The sequence below is a fragment of the Erpetoichthys calabaricus genome, chromosome 11 (genome assembly GCF_900747795.2).
Source record: "Erpetoichthys calabaricus chromosome 11, fErpCal1.3, whole genome shotgun sequence".
Lineage (NCBI taxonomy): Eukaryota > Metazoa > Chordata > Cladistia > Polypteriformes > Polypteridae > Erpetoichthys > Erpetoichthys calabaricus.
Window position 1 is genome coordinate 85,727,967 of NC_041404.2, and position 19,720 is coordinate 85,747,686.

Consider the following 19,720-nt stretch of genomic DNA (forward strand, 5'->3'; position numbering starts at 1 on the left):
TTGCTTGTTTTACAAAGCATGCTTGGTAACCTCTTTGCCCTATTGTCCATCTTGTTAATAGCTATGTACGTCACCCTGTATTTTTGCTGCTGGCTGCAGATGCTGCTCTTTTAGGGTGCACCAGTCTTTTTTCAAATTTAGCTGAGTGCTCATGGATGTTTTATTTTGACAAGCCCATTTTTTCTTCCTATCACTGTCCTTTCAGTTATGTGTAATGCCTGTTGCAAAATTATCAGAGATCTACTGATGTCATTTTAATTTGAAAGGGATCATTTTGGTGGTCTACCACTTTATCAATAATGCATGATGTTTTATAGACTACCACACTGCTCAGAGTGTACTATTCATATACAGAAGCTGATCCTTTCAATTAAGGCCTAAATATCCTGACACAACTCCATCACTATATTTGGCCAAACATTTTTAATTACCCTTTAACCAATTACTTTGACAATCACAGAGCTATGCGAGTGCAACAGAGGGTGAATGTGAACGTTGCTTTGCTACGTATATAGACTTCAGAATGCAGTTGTGATACCTTGAATGTGTTTCCCCTCACTCCCTAAAGCTCATGTTCTATAAACATCCCTTGATTATTGTATGTAATTATTACTGAATAAATAATAAACATTTCTGAGTTGATGATTCTTATTATGATATTTGATTTTAGTCCAGAGTAAAATATTTTTCAAAACTAAGACAAAAAAACACTAAAGCATTAATCAGTCCCACAACTGTAACCAGTGATGCCACACCCCAATGCCTGGCAAAGTGCAACGATCACTTCTAGACATACTTACCTGAAATGCTATGCTATATCTTTGTTTCTATATTTTTGTTTATTTAGAATCTGACTGTAATGAAAGGGCCACAGTGCTCTTCCCTATTTAATGGTGTTCAGCACTATTTTTCTGAGTAATCATTGGAGAAGTAACTCGATAAGAAGAGCTAAATACTACAGCTAGTGAAATGAGTCAACCAATATTTAAGATAAATGCTAGGATTAGCAATAGCACAATTAATAGATTAAACAACGTGGCCTAAAGTTATTTTTTCTTTTGTTGTTTTAAATAATTTCTCCTTTTTTGTTTGCTCTCAAATTGGGCCCTATTGTGTTTCCCTAATTCATTTTTTCCAGAAATCACCTTACCTTCTGCAGCTCCATAATGGTAAGCATTGTTGTCTACTAATCAAAGAGTTGGACTGAACAAAAAAAATCACAGTTGTAAATTTAATCTCAAACACTGGCTATCTATGTAACCCTGAGTGTGTCACTTAATATGCCAGTGTACAAATATGTGAAATTTATGTTGTAAAGGATTTTGGGACAATGACCTGCATGAAAGCAACAATATGAACCAAAAACAGTGTGAAGTGTCATAAGATAATAGTGGAATGCATCCAAATAGGTGTACATAATTAACATTTTATACATAATTAGCATTCACATGATAAGATGGACCCTGCTACCTATATTTTATTTATCTATCTATCTATCTATCTATCTATCTATCTATCTATCTATCTATCTATCTATCTATCTATCTATCTATCTATCTATCTATCTATCTATCTTCTCCTTGTTTTGTTTCTTGCAATGTACCAATGAAAAATAACATTTTTAACACTTGGAAAAATATTGTTTTATGTAGTCAAGGGTAAGTTTTTCATTGCTAATTAAAAACGATACCCTTATATATACTAAGTAATCAGTTCCAGTCTAGTAAAAAAATAGCATAAGGCCAAATTTAGAACAACCCTAAAAAATGTACTTTCCTTAACCCTTATAAGAAGACACCTGACCTATCAGCTCTGGCTCAATGTGAAGGAGAGTTTTAGGGTTAAAGAAGCGGAGAGGGGTAGTCAGTAATCATAAATAATCTATTGCCAGGAGGAGAGAGGAGGAGGATGTGAAGGGGAGGGGTGGCACAGCAAAAGAAGGGTCAGAGAAGCTGAACACAAAATACGTTGCCCTGGGGCAGGAGAGAGTGAGCAAGAGGAAGCCTGGCAAGGCGAGTTATCGTCAGTGTCACAGTGCAGCGCAAGCAGGCAAGGCAGAATGAGAGGAAATATATGGGTGATAAGGAAGCTGTTGTAAAGAGAGATGCAGGGAGGGAGACTGATCAAAAAAAAAAAAAAAAAAAACTTGGACATGGAGGTTCATACATGAAAGAAGCACAAAGGAAGGTGGATGAGGGTTCAGACAAAGAGGAAGGGAGAGGTTTGTTTACAGCAAGTGATTTCCATTGCCCTAAACTAATTTTTCCTGTTTGTGTCACAGCAGACTTCCTGTTATTGAGTGGTCTGAGGAAGAAGGATGCACAGTTTATAAATAGCCCACACCCTTTCCCCAGATGGACAGTCCAGTGTCCCTTGAGATGTATTGATTTTCATCATAACCCAATTCTATAAATTGCCACAAATACAGTGCCGTTTGTGTTTCTATCTTAAATTCTGTGTTCCAGAGGTATGTGATTTCTCTTAGCTCCTTTAAATTTCTCACATTCTGCTCACACAGTCTAAAACAAAACATCTACTTTGGGTATTATCTCAAACAGCATTCTATAAATAAAAGCATTATTCTGGTTGAGAAATACTCTGTGCTACGTGTTTGAAAAACAGATGCAGGAAACACTCCATGTTATAGTCTTTTCAAATGAGGAAGAACTATACACAAAAAAACAGAAGGACAGCAAGCTAAGACTGAGACAAAGTGGCAAATCAGCAAGAAATGCAAACTTCTAATATAAACAGCCTTTGGCTCTGCATGGATAACTCTTCTCCTGATCTCTGCAGCCTTTAAACCTGTTATAAACTAAATGCAACCTTCTCTTCAAGGGTGGGCACAAATAAGACATGGATCAATCAGAACTATCATCCTTCTACTTTTCTACTTTCCAGGTATTTCCTACATAACTTTAAGATATCATCAACGCCATTTGAAAAGCTATTTGCTTTTTAAAAGATATTTTCCATGTAAAACAACAAACATCAGACCTATGCGCTTTTTATAATGGTATGACCTAATTTTTAAATCATTAGATTGCTTGGCACCATCTACAGTCAAATACAGTAATCACTTCTGAAATTCCTGGACAACAGGTCAAGGCTTTTTGTTTGTCATACATCATGCAACATGTTTGTTTGCATTTCTGGAAGGAGTGTGTGATTTGGATTTAACAATAATGTGCTTAAATTTACTATAGATTTTTACATTAATATTTGCAAAAGTAGGCTTTCTTTTTAACATTTTATCCCTTAATGAAGATATAGCATCTGCCATTTGGTGATCACAAAACATTAATAGTACTGAAATAGTTATCATTTGCCACTTGATAGTACCTGAGCCTCTGTTGGGGAGCTTTCTAACAGGAGTTTGCAAATATTGCCTCTGTCTGAATAAATTTCAACCAGAGATTTTGTAGTTCTCACAACATACCAGACAAATACAGGTGGACATTTTTACATTGCTTTGATGCATGTCTGTGACCCTGCAATTACCTAGCATCCCACCCATGTTGGGTAACTGTCTTGAACCATGATGACCTTACTTTGTAGAAAAATACAGTACATGTGAAATTCCATGGTGTTATGAAATAATATATTATGCTAATTTGTTTATGTTCCAGGCAAAGGCATATACAAATAGATCATAAATAAAATTTTGATCAAAACCATCTTATGAGAAATTTATTTCTGATGGCAGTATTGGCTCTGGTGGAACTTTATGGTAAATCAGATTACCAGACTTGCAAGTAAAAAATGAATTTTGTTTGTTCTTGGTATTAAAAAATGTAAAGTATCTTGAATTCAAAAGCAACTGATGATATTAATTGCTTATAATTTTATATATATATAGGTATTATACAGTATAAAGGGAGAGGAAATACTCTGCAAATGCATGTTGTGTGTAGGGAAGATACTTTAATGGTATGTTGATGAGCGGTTTTATAGTCAGTTAAGGCTTACATTAAGTAGCAACTGAGGAGTAAGAAAGGCAAAATAAAAGTGGAGATCCTGGAGGTCTCTTGACTTTGAAGCTGAAAAGAAAATTACCGATTCTCAATGATGAAGTGCATTGGCAGTTTTACTAGTTTAGGCGGCCAGTATGCATCACATAACTTTGTTTTATTTTGTACTACACTGCCATGTTTCTCGTATCCTTATAGTGGCCAAACGTGTGCAAGAATTCGAATCATATCTGTAAGAAAAGCCCATGTTTAACCACTTTTCTGGAGCCATTTCATCAGGCCAAGCCTGGCACAGGGTGTTACCTTGTTTCAGTATAGCTGTCTATGGGGTCTAGACATTATCTTGTGCCCCCCTCTCCCTTCATCCCCTCCCTCTTTCTTCCTGTTTTCGCTTCACTTCTTGTAAACATCTGTATTCAGCCAATGACGACATCACTTCCTGTGCAGTCCCAGTATGGCTTCCTGCCACAGAGGAAGTGCTGGAGCTTATCGCTACGCTCTGGTTGGTTGTTTCTAAGGCAACAGTTCTGATTTGACATCCCCCTCAAAACTTCTGACCCCCCTCCCTCCAAGTAATTAGTAAGAGCAGCCCTGAGAAGATCAGAGTTAGAGAAGTCAGTAATGTGCTCAGAGAATTGGGAAAGCAATAATGGACAGGGGGACAAAAGAAAGAATGGGAGGACACATTCACAAGTTTCACTTGCAGGTAAATTACTTTAAAGGTATAGTATAATTTAATATGTATGTTTCTTCATCCATCCATCAACATTTTAACTATTTGTATGTATTTATCACCCTGTGTCTGTCTATGTGCTTATCTGTCTACCCTTTATACCCCTCCCTGATCTCTTGGAATTCTACTACAGGAGATAAAAGATCTTGGCTAAGGAGCAGTAAATGCTCATTTTATTATTTACATACTGTACATCTTTCTTATTCAGCCCTGTTTACTATGCTGATGCAAATCTTTTTTCTACTTGCATACAAGTACTCCTCTTCTGCTTTAAAGCTGTAAAATCTTAGTGACAGTGCATGCACAACTAAAAAAAAACTTCACTCACAGTCTTTATACTCTTTCCTAACTCACCTGACTGACTGAGAATTAAAGGCAATGCATATGGAGAAAATGTTGAGGCATACGTAGGGATTTACAATGGGGCCAACGAGTGCTCCCAGCCCTGTTTCTCCCAACCCTTGTACCAGTGTATCCTAAAATTTTAAACCCTGGTGCGGGGGGTGGAGGAGGCTGTGCTGGAGAAATAATACTTCACTCAGTTGGATGCAATCAGCTAAAGTGTCAAAGAAAGGATGGACCCCAGTTTCTTCTTACACTTTTGTGTTTCAATTTTGATTAACTTTCTGAACAATTGCACCTTCTTTATGCCCAGCAAACACTGGTAATATAAAACTGTCAGAACATATCCAAATGCTTTATCGAGAAACCAAGTATCCCATCGGCATTAATTATGGCAGAATTACTTTTAAACATGTACGCTAGGCGGCGACTCCGGTGGTTCAGTGTAAGTGAGATCGAGTGTGCACTCCAAGTTGTATCAGCAAGGGACTGGCGTCCCGTCCTAGGATGGTTCTTACCTCGCCCTCAGTGCTGCCTGGGCAGTCTCCCGACATTAAAAATGGCGAGGTGGATATAAACGTCCATCACCTTCCGAGGTGAAAGGAAACGTCTTTAAAGTGAAGTAAGGTGGGTCAAACAACTCTTTCAGTTTGTGCTTGTTGTTCAACATTCCCTCCGTTAACGTCTAAGTTTATTTTTGTGTTATGTCATTCTTGGTCTTTGCATTTTTTAAAATGAGATATATCAGCTTGGAACACAAAATGTATTTTACTGTGATATTCAAACATACCTGAGACTTAACTGCACTAAACCGAACCGACTCTAGAGCCGGGTGCATCGAACATTTATTTTGAAATGTAAAGAATTAAAATTAAACAAGTGACAAGTGGAGCTCAGTTTAGCTGTGTAACAGATACTCGTTCACCTTTTCCACGTTGCTAATATCAGTAACCTGAGCGCTGTGCAGGTTGTCACATTTCTTTGTTTTACTTCTTCTGCTAAAGTTGCTCAGTAGTGCTTTACGAAGATCATCCTCGCCTCTGTGCACCTTTAAGAGAAGGCGGAGAAAGACAGACGCCCGCGCTTGCGCAGTTGGCAAACGCCGGTAACAACTTTGGTTTTTTTTGGAAGTGTTTAAACACGCGAGTCACGAACATTTCTCTATGTGAATCTGATCAATCAATTTGAATGTCCGTTCACGGTTTTAAATGCCAGGTGGCAGGTAAGCCACTGCGCATTGCTTTTAACATTAACACGGACTTTTAAATACTTTCGTTCGATCGATCGATGGTGGAGCGTTCACGTTCAAGCTAGGTAAGTGGGAGTCTCAAGTCCCGGGGAGTCGGTGAGGGTACGAACTGTATACTCCTTGACAATTCTATTGGGCTTCCCCTTCACCGAAAAAAACGTGTTGGCATACAGTACGTGATAGGAGGGGCTAATTCACGCCAGGAGATATACAGGAGAGAGAGAGAGAGAAAGAGGGGGATTTACCGCCTAAGTAAACTTGACCAAAGTTTGTTCTCTGTTTCAGCCTCCACTCGGCTCGCTTCGGCGAGATGGACATCCACGAACAAACGCGCCTTGTTCTGGAGGCATTCCTGCAGCGGTCTCTTTCGGTGAACTCTTCGGAGAGGCCGGGGCATATTGGCCGCGCATACCGGGACCCTAACAAATTCAGGTAATCATTCTTGGCTTACGCACAATATCACCTGTACAGCAGGTCGTCCTACTCTGTAGACTTCCAACTTATTCGGCGTCACTAAACTCTGACGAACATTTAGCGAATCTCTTCCTTGAAATTGCCACCGTATTTACGCATCGTTGCTTCTGTTTTGGGCGTCAGGGTGGTGCAGTGATTGCCGCTACTGCCTCACGGATTTAAATCACATGTCGGGGTGGTTGAATGCAAGTTCGGGTGGGGTTTTCCCTGTGTCTTCAGTTTTGCCAGTAGTACCCCAAAGACTTACGGGTTAAGTCGTGAGTGGGCAGAAAAAGGTAAATTGGCTCTCGCTTTGCTGTTGTATCCTGCTGCGTCCCCAAACTGAGTTTGAGTAGGCTTATTCCTGATTCAAATAATTAACTTGGTATTCAAGACGTTTGGGGCACGAGGGTAGGGCCTTTGTGATTTTTATCTCGAGATACCAGTAATCAGTGGAGAACTAGAAGCAACTAATTATTGAATGCAGGAAAAGACAATCTCTGTTTGTTAAAGCCCTATACATATTAATCAGGAAGTTACTTCCTCCCTCTGTATTTCCTCTATAACAAGGATACCAAACTCCGATCTTGGAGGGCTGCCATGGCTGCAGGTTTTCATTCCAGCCGTTTTCTGAATTGATAACCAATTGCTGCCGCTAACAGAACTTAATAAATTTTCCTTAATTTTAAACTGCTTGCTTGTTTAAGATTTTAAACCATTCTTTCCTTTTTCAACCTCTATTAGAATCCAAATAGAGATGTGAAAAACGCCAATAGTTGATCAGCCAACTTAAGGTCCTCAAGCCCACTTCCTGGAAGACACTTTTTTTTTTTTTTTTCTCCAAAAATTCTTAAATAGAAGTCCAATCTGTAGTTCGTGTAACCCCATATTTAATTCTTTGTCTTGTTAGTGCTTTCATTTAGTCGCACAAGATTTCAAAAAGTTTTTTTTCCTTCTCTGAGAGCACCATCAAAATGTTTTGCAGATCAAAATTTATCTGACCTTCACTTTTCATCACATATTGTCTGATAAACATTTATAAATGAAATTATAGTAGATGCTAATTTGTTGGTTCACTTTGCATTTTATATTTGGCAGTTGGTTAAGAAAAATGTAACAGTTATGTATTCTAAAACTTAAGAAACTGATCTATAAAATGATGATTAACGAAGATTGCTGCTAATGGAACAATCTCTGGTTACTGGTAAAACCTGCAGCCCTCCAATATCTGAGTTGACACAGTTTCTGTATAGGTTCTGGGTTTTTATTACCATAAAAATGAAATAATTAAATGTTAAAAGTTACAGACCAAGACACAGCTGTTCAATTTATTAACATTATTTTCATGTAGGAATAGAAAAGTACACTGTCATGGTTACCCAGTACAACAACAACAACTTTTATTTATATAGCATATTTTCATACAAAAAGTAGCTCAAAGTGCTTTACATAATGAAGAAAAGAAAAATAAAAGACAAAATAAGAAATTAAAATAAGGCAACATTAGTTAGCCTAGAAAAGGAGTAAGGTGCGATGGCCAGGGTGGACAGAAAAAACAAAAAAAAAAAAAACTCCAGAAGGCTGGAGAAAAAAATAAAATCTGTAGGGGTTCCAGGCCACGAGACCGCCCAGTCCCCTCTGGGCATTCTACCTAACATAAATTAAATTGTCCTCTTTGTAGTTAGGGTTCTCATGGAGTCACTTGATGCTGATGGTCATACAGACTTCTGGCTTTTAATCCAGACCCAGGCCAATAATCATATTATTCTGTCACTGACACATGAGTATTACAGCTGAAACAATAATCAAATAATACAAGTAATTTTGCTGTTGAATGGTCAACAAAGGCATATGTCACAAAATAACCAATGGCAAATTAACAAAGTGTATGTGTGTGTGTGTGTATGTGTATGTGTATATATTATATATAATCCCGCATGTTTACAATATACTTGTTCTACTGTTGTCATATATGATAACAGTGCCTCTTGTATACATTTGACAGTTAAAGTAGAGCTTATTGTTTTAACACTGGCGGTTATGCTTTGTACAGCTGTAGATTTGCACTAAAATAATGTAGTGTGGTAATGTAGGAGAAGCAAATTGAGCAGTACAAAAAATTTGCCAAAACTAGTGGTTTTCACAGTAGTATATTTATTCACAGATGAGGACAAGCACGTGTGTGCATATAGGTTACTAGCTTAATGTCTCAATAAACAGCAAGAGGGTGAAGAGTTGCTGGATATTGTGCAGTGTGAAGGGCTTAAAGAATGCTGTTCATGAGCATCTCTTGTCATAAGTGTCATAAATGAAAAGGAACTGAGCTTTTCACAAACCTGCTGTACATCCTAATGGCTTGACACAGTCTGGGGACAGATCAGCTTTCTTCACCACCCCAAAAATTAAGCACTTTTCAGCCTTTTACCGAATAGCTTGCATTCATCTTTTTCTTTAAATATTGTGTTGCAGTCAGCAGCTTTAAAGATCTAGTCACTCCTCTCCAGTGAGATTATATGACTTGCATGTAACATTTCTTTCAGTGTAATAAGTTATGGTATATTGGCTGTTGCTGCAAACTAAACAGTTTGGCTGAAAGTTCTGTCCACCATCTCGGCATGTGCCCATAGCAAAGTCACTCAACTTGATTGTAGAAATATATAATATGTAAACAAGTAACACACATTGTGGCTTGTATGTCACCAGGGTTAAAGGTTTGCACTAGATTTAAGATGAAATGAACCATGTAGTGATGTTAGGAATTTGAAAACCAGAGGCATGTGAAATTATCAATGTATCCATTTGCTCTGCTCTTCAAACTGTTGTGTTATTCTTGTTTTGTTCCATGTGGTATACATTGTTTAATATTGCCACAAATGGCATGTCTATACAGTATGTCAGCTATATTTAGAGAGCACCAGCCTTAAAATGCAATCTAGAGGAAATCCATGCAACACCTTTTGGTGAATGGACCCAAATGATTTGATATGATTTTGGAACAATGGTTTAAGGGCAGGTAAGATACTGTAAGTGTCATCCTAAAATTTAAATAGTAAAAATGTAAACTGGAATACCATAGAGTACACTCGTTCCTTTTCTTCTTATTCTCCTTTTTGTGCCCACATTCTTTTTGGAATAAGTTTCTATCACTAACCTTGTTAGATTATTCAGTGATTTTTCAGAATTAAATTATAGTTATGTATTAATGTTGTTACACTTGGCCTATATGCGTGTATTCACGCTTAATTAGGCCATACATGTCCTGGAGTGATTAGATTTGGATTTTTTTTAACTCCTTTTCCCTGTTTACGTGTTTTATCAATGTGTTTACCAAAATCTCCTACTTTTGCTTTGAGGAGTCAGAAATAAAACAGCTCATTTTTAATGTTTTCACTTAATAGATTCTGGTGGGCTGATGTAGGAGCATATACCAATAGCAGTAGTAATAGTAACTTTTTACTGTCATTTCAACCATATACAGTTAGTACAGTACACAGTGAAACAAAATAATGTTCCTCGGACTACAGAAAACTACACATTTTAACATAAAGTGCATGTATGCAAGCATGTGCAAACGTTGCAGGACAGTGCAAAGACACAGTGGTACAAACGAAGACAGTGCAGTGCTGACCAGTACTCATTTATGATGTCTACATAAAATTTCAGGTTGCGCCACAATGTGACAGTATCTTAATAGAAGGAACTGATGTAAAGATGACACAGGAAATAGGAAGAAAGTAAAAGTATGATAAAGATAAATTGATCATGTCTTTATACTTATTAAGTGGGAAGGTATGTATGTGTTATCAGTTTAGTCCCTGAGTGTTTAGGAGTCTTATGGCTTGAGGAAAGAAACTATTACACATCCTGGTAGTGAAGGCCTGAATGCTTTGGTAACTTCTTCCAAATGGCATGACAGTGAATAGTTTGTGAGGGGTTAATTGGGTCCTCCACTATGCTGGTGGCTTTGCGGATGCAGTGTGTAGATACATGTCCGTGATGGATGGAAAAGAGATTTCGATGATCTTCTCAGTTGTCCTCATTATCCCCTGCAGGGTCTTGCGATCCATGACTGTGCAATTCCCAAACCAGACAGTGATGTAGCTGCACAGGATGCTCTCAATAGTCCCTCTGCAGAAGGTGGTACACATGGTTGATGGGTTTTTCTCAGCCTTTGCAGGAATTGAGACACTGCTGAGCTTTCTTGGCTATGGAGGATGGTGTAGAGGGACCAGGTGAGGTTCTCCACCAGATGAATGTCAAGAATTTTCTTGCTCTTGATGATCTCCACACTTGAGCCGTTGAAGTACAGCAGAGAGTGGTCGCTTCTAGATCTTCTGAATTCAACAACCATCTCTTTTGTTTTGTTTGCATTCAGAGACATGTTGTTGGCTTTGCACCAGTCCGTTAAACTGTGCACCTCTTCTCAGTATGCTGACTCGTCTTTCTTGTTGATGAGGTCCACCATAGTCATGTTGTCAGCAAATTTGATGATATGGTTCAAACTGTGCATTAATGCACAGTCGTGAGTCAGTAAAGTGAAAGCGGTGGACTAAGCACACAGCCCTGTGGAGCACCAGTGCTCAGTGTGGTGGTGCTGGAGATGCAGTTTCCAATCCTGACTGGCTGAGGTCTCTCAGTCAGGAAGTCTAGGATCCAATTACAGAGGGAGGTGTTCAGGCCCAGCAGGCTTAGCTTTCCAATCTGGTGCTGAGGCATGAGTGTGCTGAATGCTGAACTAAAGTCTATGAACGACATTCACACGTATGTGTTCTTCTTGTCCAGGTGAGAGAGGGCCAAATGGATGGTGTCAAAGGATGAATATGATTAGTAGTTGTTGACATCTGGACTTGCCTCTGCATTTCATGTGTTTTCTCTTGCACTTACTTTAGGCAATGGTTTCTAATCCCCCAGAAACAACAATAATAGTAGTATGCATTAGAGACAGGTTTATGCATTCGAAATAAAGAAAAGTATATTTTTACTTGTTGAGCTAAATTATGCAAGATGCCATGTTTGTTAAGATGGGCAAAATGCTTAAGGATTAATCATTTCAATTTTTGTAAGTTGTTCTGTTCATATATGCTTGCTTCATTATATTTGTCCTTCCTGAGCCGCCTTACAGTGGGGCCTTCCCAATGTATCTGCCACAAATACATGCAGTGAAGTTCATCCGTTTTGTTTAAGCCTATGGTAGCATTGCTGGTAAGTTTATAAATGTAAAATATTACCCCACTGTATTGATAATTATAGTTTTAAAGCCATTACCAAACTATTTTGTTATTTGTGTGCAGAATATTATGTTTTTTTACTTGTAGTTTCACACCTGCTCTTTGTTAATAAACTGGAGATTTGTACACCTTGTGTCAAGCCAGTCTCCAAGTCGTTATATTGATAAAGAGAGTTTGGCTGCCTGAATATCTATTACCTCATAATAGTGAGATCAGAACATAAGATGTTCTTTAAATTATGGACTAGTTAGAAAACCTTCAGATACTGTGACTAACCAGAAACAGCAACACTCCTACTATTAGTATCTTTTTAATACATTGCTGATATTTATCTTCGATGATATTTTATAAATGAGGAAATCTCAAGTGAAAAGTCAAATCTAAAGACATGTTATTTATTATTGTGTGAGATGAGGACACGGTCACAGGATTTGGGGGGTAAGGGGGTGGGGGAGGATCCTGCCACTTGAATGGATCTGAAATTGTTAGACCCAAACACGCATCTTGCAGAAACAAAGCATTTAGTACCAGGTCATTCGGAATTTTTGTTCAATTGAAGAAACAGGAAAATTGCTTTTGAGTGATATTGTTTTCTGATAGTAGTCTTTATCTACTTATTTTTCTCACAGTGCTTCCCCTAACCATAAGGTATGTCCTGGGGCAGAGTCAAAGAAGAATGAAGGAGGCAGAGAATCTGTTCATAGACAGTTAAAAAATGATCTGATATCAAATGGGAGCTGGGACTCTCTTCATGATGAGATAAACCGGGTTGAGGAGAAGAAGCATGGTTTTAAGACCAATATTAAGAAGCGAATAAAGAAGAAGAATTCCAATAAGATTAAGGAGCGATCTGATGATTCCAATTCAATACCTAGCCCCCTGCTGGCTTGTGTGAGGGCAGAGGCAGATAGTGAAGATGAAGATGAAGATGAAGAAGTAAAGAAAGAAAAGAAGTTACCAAAGAAGCCCTCCTTCCTGAAAATCTTTAAGAAGTCAAAGCGAGGGAAAAATGATCCTTCAACCCCACCTACATCACCTAGTAAGTTGCAAAATATTTGAAATTTAAAACTCGCTCAAGTTAAAGATTAAGAAACTTGCCCCAAACTTTAGGGTAGGATACAGCACCCTAAGTATTAATTGTAGATATGTTAATGTCAGTTGACTTTAATCAATCATGCAGTTTTTGAGTACATTTTTGTTTGGGGTTGTTTTTCATTTAGTCTCATTTTGGCAGTAACAAGTATAATTTTGATACCACACCCTGAACCTTTTACTCCAAAATAGGTTAATTCTACGAAGTTGCCAGTTTTCTCCAAGAAGAGAATAAAAAAACAAAATAATGTGTTTATTTTTTTGGAAGCTAGAACTCTTTAGTACAAGTGTCTTCTCACAGGTCAAATAGCTGTGGTGATTTGATTGTGCTATGCTGTGCTGAGCTGATCTGTAACTGTTACATTGTTTAGTGGTCTAGGTGAGGAAAATACTTTTCTGTTATTCCCTGTACATCTAAACCTCTTGTAAGACACATGAATCAATAAAAACAATTTATAATTAAAATGATTAGCTTTTAGTTGAGATATAAGTTAAAATCCTGGACCCTTACAGTGCCTGCCCCTTCAGCCCCCTTGTTCACAACAGATGGAATGGATATTCACAATAGTTTGGTCACTCACCAAATATTACATATTGTTTTGGAACTTTAATAGCCGACTTAGCCGTCAAAAGTCAAAATATTGAAGAATAGGTTGTGGAAGCCACTATAGCTGTTTATGGTAAGATAACCATATTTGAGGCTTTGGGGTCTGCATAGATTTTAAAGTGGGCCCATGTGTAACAAGCATAGTTATCCTGATCTTTTGACAGTCAGAGATGAGAGGTTCAGAGTTCTGCAGAGTCAGGGTCATTTTAAACAGAAATGCTGTTTCAGGTTTCAGCTCTATTGTCATTTATAAAATGTAATAAAAATCAACTCCAAAAAAAAAAAGAAAAAGCATTTTTAGATGGGTGGGGGGGGGACAATAATAGAGGATAAAAATTTGAGTTAATAATTTATCTGTTTATTTTTTCCAATATTATCTCATGACCCAACAGTCTACACAGAAGTGGCTATCACGCTGGACAACATTGCCAGAAGGGTCAGACCTCAAAAGCCTGCTAAGTCTACTTCTAAACCAGGTATGCATTTTTAACATTTTCTTACTGTAACCGTCAAAAGTTTGTTCTTGGCATCAGTAGGCCATCAATAGGTTATTTGGCCAGGTGTTGCCATATTTTTCTTTAATTTGTACTTCAGTGAAAAAGTCCCTAAACAGTCACAATACTGATAGTTCTAGATATTAAAAGTAAATCTTGCATGTTCAGAGGAACTAAATGACATCTCATCCTGAACATTTTGCATTATTTTTGGGTTAAGTAATGAAATCAATTGCTGCCATCCCCAATATACTGCCTTCAGACTGGTTCATATGTGTATTGTGCAGGAAATGAAAAGGAAGCCATGATCCAGAAGCTGGTGCAACTTTTATCTGTGCAAGGAGATGCAATTAACAAAAAGGTTTGCTTGGAGAGGTTTATAATGCAGTGAAGGTATGTAATGAAGAGATATTTTTACTAATATTTTTCCTTCCCACACCTTTCATCAGATTGAATCTGATCCTGCCCTGAAGAGAGGCATTACAAGAATGTCATATGCATCATTTGCCCATCTTGTTGATTCTTTTGCCAGTCAGGCTAATGCTGATTCTACACTTTCTGTACCTCCGAGTCCAACATTGTCTCGTATTGCCCTAACAATGGATGTCACAAGGCGTGTTTCCACGATCAGTGGAACACAGAGACTTATGGGATATACAGAAAAATATATGGAAACCTATGCACCATGGATCCAGAAGCATGGTGGATGGGTATGTTATTTCATCAACACTGCTTTTCTCACTGTGTCATAAAATTAAACTAATATTGTGCCTTCCTGTATATCAAGGGTAAAGTTATAATGGTTGGGTACAAAAGAAAGAAGAGTCCTGTTTGTGAATAAAAATTTTATTTAAAATCTTTTTTTTTTTTTTTTTTTTTTTTGCTCTTGCAGGAGGGAATTGCTCAACTTGGAGACTTTACAGAGGTTCAGATTGACTGAGGATTGTTGCCATATAGAAATTCTGACACTGGAGACACTGAAACTGACTGCCTTAATTATTTGCTGTTGCTGTGTGTTAAATACATTGTGAACCTTACTGGTGCTTGGATGCCCCTCATAAAATTAGGTTTGTTCAGCTGCTCTTTAAAATGTGGATAGTTGTTAAAAAGCAATGAAACATGTTTAAAGTGACTCTTAAGTCAGTACTACAATACATTTACCACTACACTATCATCCTCATTGACTTTGATCAAAAGTGTCAAGACATAAACTTTGTTTTCTGATATACCTGACAATAACCAGTGGATCCATTGAAGAAGCACATTAACACTGTATATGTAGCTACATTTTTATTTTTTAAGTAAATCAGGGTTAGGCACATTGCCATTAGTTTGTGAAAAATGCCAAAAGTGCCAGTGCTGTTGATCAGTAAGTGTCCGCTGTAGTGTTGACACTTTAAAACTGCTGTTAACACTGTTCCTGGTGAGAGAAGACTGTTCGTTTGCACAAAATTTTACAGTACATAGTAAAACAGAGTAATTTGTCATAATAGACCAAATCAGACATTTGACAACTTTTTGCATAAATAGTTATACTAGAATCGTCACTGCTGTTGTAGCTGCTGCATATAACTGTGGGAATATGAGACCAATTTAGGCGTTAATTTTTATAATCGTATTATTTAAAAAGGATAAGTTTTACTGATTCATTCTGATTAATTCATAACACAATTGTCCCAATCAAATTCATTTTATTTGGTTTTACTTTTACTGATTACATTTAATTCCCCGTGATGCCAACAAAGTACAGATGTGTATTAAGTAGGATTTCCTTTGGTTTTGTAGTAAGGGATATTTTTGTCATCAGTGATAATTAGTTTATTTTCGGCGTTTTTACATTCCTTTCAAGACAAACTGAGTCCTAGATTAATGCTAATATATGCAAAATATTTCTAGTCTGACAAGTTCCACCAAATGGACAGCAGGCAGTCTCTATAGCTAGTACTGTATATATAAAATCAAAAGAGTAAAATTGTCTTTATGATTTTAATGTTCGTTTCCAGTGCAATCCTTGTATATAAACCCATATTAAGTTTTGTTCTTGTAGTGAATACTTACTGTCTGCTATTATCTGGTGTAACACCTCTGCCAGCTTCACATCCTTTGATTTTCTTTTGAAATAGAATTCTCACTTTTAACATACGTTTAGTTATGCTTCCTAAAATGATGCATCTGTATTTTTGATATTTCAAACTGATATTTTTCAAGAAAGTATCTTGGCACTTCCACTATGGGTGGATATAATTGGCTTCGATTCTTACTTTGCTTGCACTGCACTGTGAAGCTGTGATCACCCCAGAATAATATATACAGTATCCATCTTTGAATCCCTCAGCATTAATTCTCTTTTGACATCATCACAGAGTGTGTTTTACATATGTTTGTAAATCTGGGATAAGTTGAGAAATCTGGTTTCTTAAAAACCTGCTTACATGCACTTACTGTATTTAGTTTTCCTTTGGCAAAACACTCCGATGTCATAAAAGTGCACAAAAAAAAGATTATACATCATCAAAGGCCACCGTCAACCCAAAAACAATGGAGTCTGTATCTATGAAAAATGTGCTGCGGAGCTTTGCACTGCACACTCAGCCCATCAGCATAAGTTTAGTGATTTCTGAAATATTTAGAAAGATATTGAGGTGAAGAAAAAATGTAATCAACTGAGCAGCTGCCTCAGGAAATTTTATCTTTGTGAATGCTTCGACTGTTTATTATTTTTTTTGTTTGTTTTTATTTTGATTTACCTGATGCTGCTAGAAGCATGTGTGGGCTAACTGAATTTGGTAAACATGCACAGGCTGCAAAATCCTTAAGTGTAACCTGGTTAAGGTTTTACATGGCCGCGTAACCAACTGGGTTTCTTGTTAGAGAAAGCAGGTTAACATACATAGATTTCTTAACTGGAATAAGAATACACATGGCATTTTTGAAAGTGAGCTTCTGTGAATAACTAGGTTACTGCACTCAGTCTTAGTGAATGATAGATAGATACTTTATTAATCCCCAAGGGGAAATTCACATACTCCAGCAGCAGCATACTGATAAAAACAATATTAATTAAAGAGTGATAAAAACAGTGCAGGTTAAAAAGTGCAAGGTGGAGAGTGTGAGGTAGGTATTACAGTCAATAACATTGTATAATGTTAATGTTTACCCCAGCCCCGGTGGAATTGAAGAGTCACATAGTGTGGAGGAGGAACGATCTCCTCAGTCTGTCAGTGGAGCAGGACATTGACAGCAGTCTGTCGCTGAAGCTGCTCCTCTGTCTGGAGATGATACTGTTCAGTGGATACGGTGGATTCTCCATGATTGACAGGAGCCTGCTCAGCGCCCAACGCTCCACCACGGATGTCGAACTGTCCAGCTCCATGCCTACAATAGAGCCTGCCTTCCTCACCAGTTTGTCCAGGTGTGAGGCGTCCCTTTTCTTTATGCTGCCTCCACAGCACACCACCGCATAGAAGAGGGCGCTCGCCACAACCGTCTGATAGAACATCTGCAGCATCTTATTGCAGATGTTGAAGGATGCCAGCCTTCTAAGGAAGTATAGTCAGCTCTGTCCTCTCTTGCACAGAGCATCAGTATTGGCAGTCCAGTCCAATTTATCATCCAGCTGCACTCCCAGGTATTTATAGGTCTGTACCCTCTGCACAGTCAGCTCTGATGATCACGGGATCCTGGGCCTCCTAAAATCCACCACCAGCTCTTTGGTTTTGCTGGTGTTCAGTTGTAGCACTGGTTTTAAAAAAAATAAATAAATGTTCCTGGTGAACAATTTGTTCTTTAAGTTTGTGTATTAATTTTTAAATTTCATTTACTGAAGTAGTTCATTGGTCTAAATACTGTATAAGTGCTGAGTATTTTACCCACTACTTTTTAGTACTGTAGTTAATATTTATGTCTATCCGTTATTCAGTACAGAGCCTCAGGAAGCCAGTTACCTACTTTGGTAGTACATGGTGCAAGACAGACTGGCACACCACCCAGGCCTGTTTCTATCACAGTGCCAGCTTGTGCACAGAACCATTTAGCATGCTAACACTTGTGTCTTTGGGATGTGGGAGGAAGAGAAAATGAGCCACCTTCATATACTGTAGTCAGTAGGAATGTGGGAGCCACTATCCTTGCTTGAATAGCAATTATTAAAAAGTACACTTTGAGGTCCAAGACCATGCAATACACTAAATCTTGCCCTGTGGTAAGAATTCAATACATTTGTCATCGTAGCATTTAATGCACAAGTGCTTTTTGTTCTTTATTTGCTCTCATGCATTATTATAGAGAATCTTTTCTAAATGTGTCCTGTTTTAAATTAACTCTTAACAAACTGTAGAGTTCAGTTACACCCGAAGTGCAATTGAAGGCAACCCTCTAAAAAAAAAAAAAAAAAAAAAAATTGGCAGCTATTAGTCTCCCTTGACAAAGGATTTAAGCACCTATTTTGAAAGTGTAACTGTTACTCCACTAGCTCTTAACCAAATTCTGTCCTAAAATGGAGGTCATCATCTAAACCTGGAATGATAAGAAAACCCCTACTTCAAAACATACCTTGCATGTCAATCTGAAAAAAATGCCACACCAGAACTTCGAGCTTTGCAACATTCCCACCAGGACCTGTACACCATGCCTTAGGGGGAGTACAAGTACTTGTTCTTCTGATAAAGAGTTAAGATTTTTCATTGTTTCTTTGTGACCTTGTGTGCCTTTGGTCCACAGATTGTAAAGCACAATTTGGAATACTTTATATGATTGAGATTTTTTTTTTTTTTTTTATATTCAAAGCACATTTGTGGGGATTTGTCTTTCTTTCCTGTGACTGCTTACTGTACGTATTCCTGTTTCTCTGGTTTTGAAATAAATCTTATTTTTATATGAATGTGGATAAGCAGTCTTCCAGTGTTGATTATTCTTAACAGTTGGGTACCATGTAAGAGTAAAACACTTAAATAACTAAACAGATGGAATGAAGGGTCTCTTCTTTTGTAAAGTTCCATTGAAATATGAAAATGTCACCACTTTGCCAGGTTTGTTTCCTTGTGTTTTGTAAGTGCAAATAAATAAACATTCATAGAAATTTAATCCTGATCAAACCCTCCTGAGATCTAATGTCTGCTGTTTAAAGTATAGATATACTAGGGGGCTTACCCCTGCTCACATCGCTCACCAACCCCCCTAGCCTTCGCTACGCGCCAGCCACTTCGCGTCTCTGCCGCTCACATTGTGAAAAGAGGGGAGCTGAACACACCCCAAGGAGACACAGTTGCTCCTCAGAAACCCGCTCTTAAACTGTGATACAATGGGAAACAAATACATTTTTTTTTACCTCTTCTTTGCTCGATCAGCTGCTGGCTTGCTGCATCTCGCATAGCGCTTCAAACATTTAAAAGCCTGTACAGCATCTGTCATCTACTCTTTGTCTTTTATTTCCGGCTCTGGGTGTGATTAATTGTCTTGGCACAAAGTCTCGTCCCATGGGACGTGAGTTCTTGATATTTTCGTTTATAATTTAAAAAACGGAATAAGAATCTGAAAATCTAACAACATCACA

General features: G+C 37.8%; 1 protein-coding gene across 4 annotated transcripts; it reads left to right on the top strand.

The window, feature by feature from the left end:
* The first annotated feature begins 4,538 nt into the window (after positions 1 to 4,538).
* Positions 4,539 to 19,057, top strand: bcl2l12 (BCL2 like 12). Of its 4 annotated transcripts, none has more exons than XM_028813510.2 (7): positions 4,539 to 4,677; positions 6,581 to 6,727; positions 12,606 to 13,015; positions 14,068 to 14,151; positions 14,457 to 14,530; positions 14,619 to 14,879; positions 15,062 to 19,057. In XM_028813510.2, the coding sequence occupies exons 2-7, from the start codon at positions 6,606 to 6,608 to the stop codon at positions 15,107 to 15,109; spliced, it is 999 nt and encodes a 332-aa protein (XP_028669343.1). In that variant the 5' UTR covers positions 4,539 to 4,677; positions 6,581 to 6,605; the 3' UTR covers positions 15,110 to 19,057. The 4 variants fall into 4 exon arrangements, with proteins under 4 accessions (XP_028669343.1, XP_051789950.1, XP_028669344.1 ...); XM_051933990.1 differs by having other exon boundaries at positions 4,543 to 4,693; XM_028813511.2 differs by lacking the exon at positions 4,539 to 4,677 and adding an exon at positions 6,079 to 6,261.
* The last annotated feature ends 663 nt before the right edge of the window (positions 19,058 to 19,720 follow it).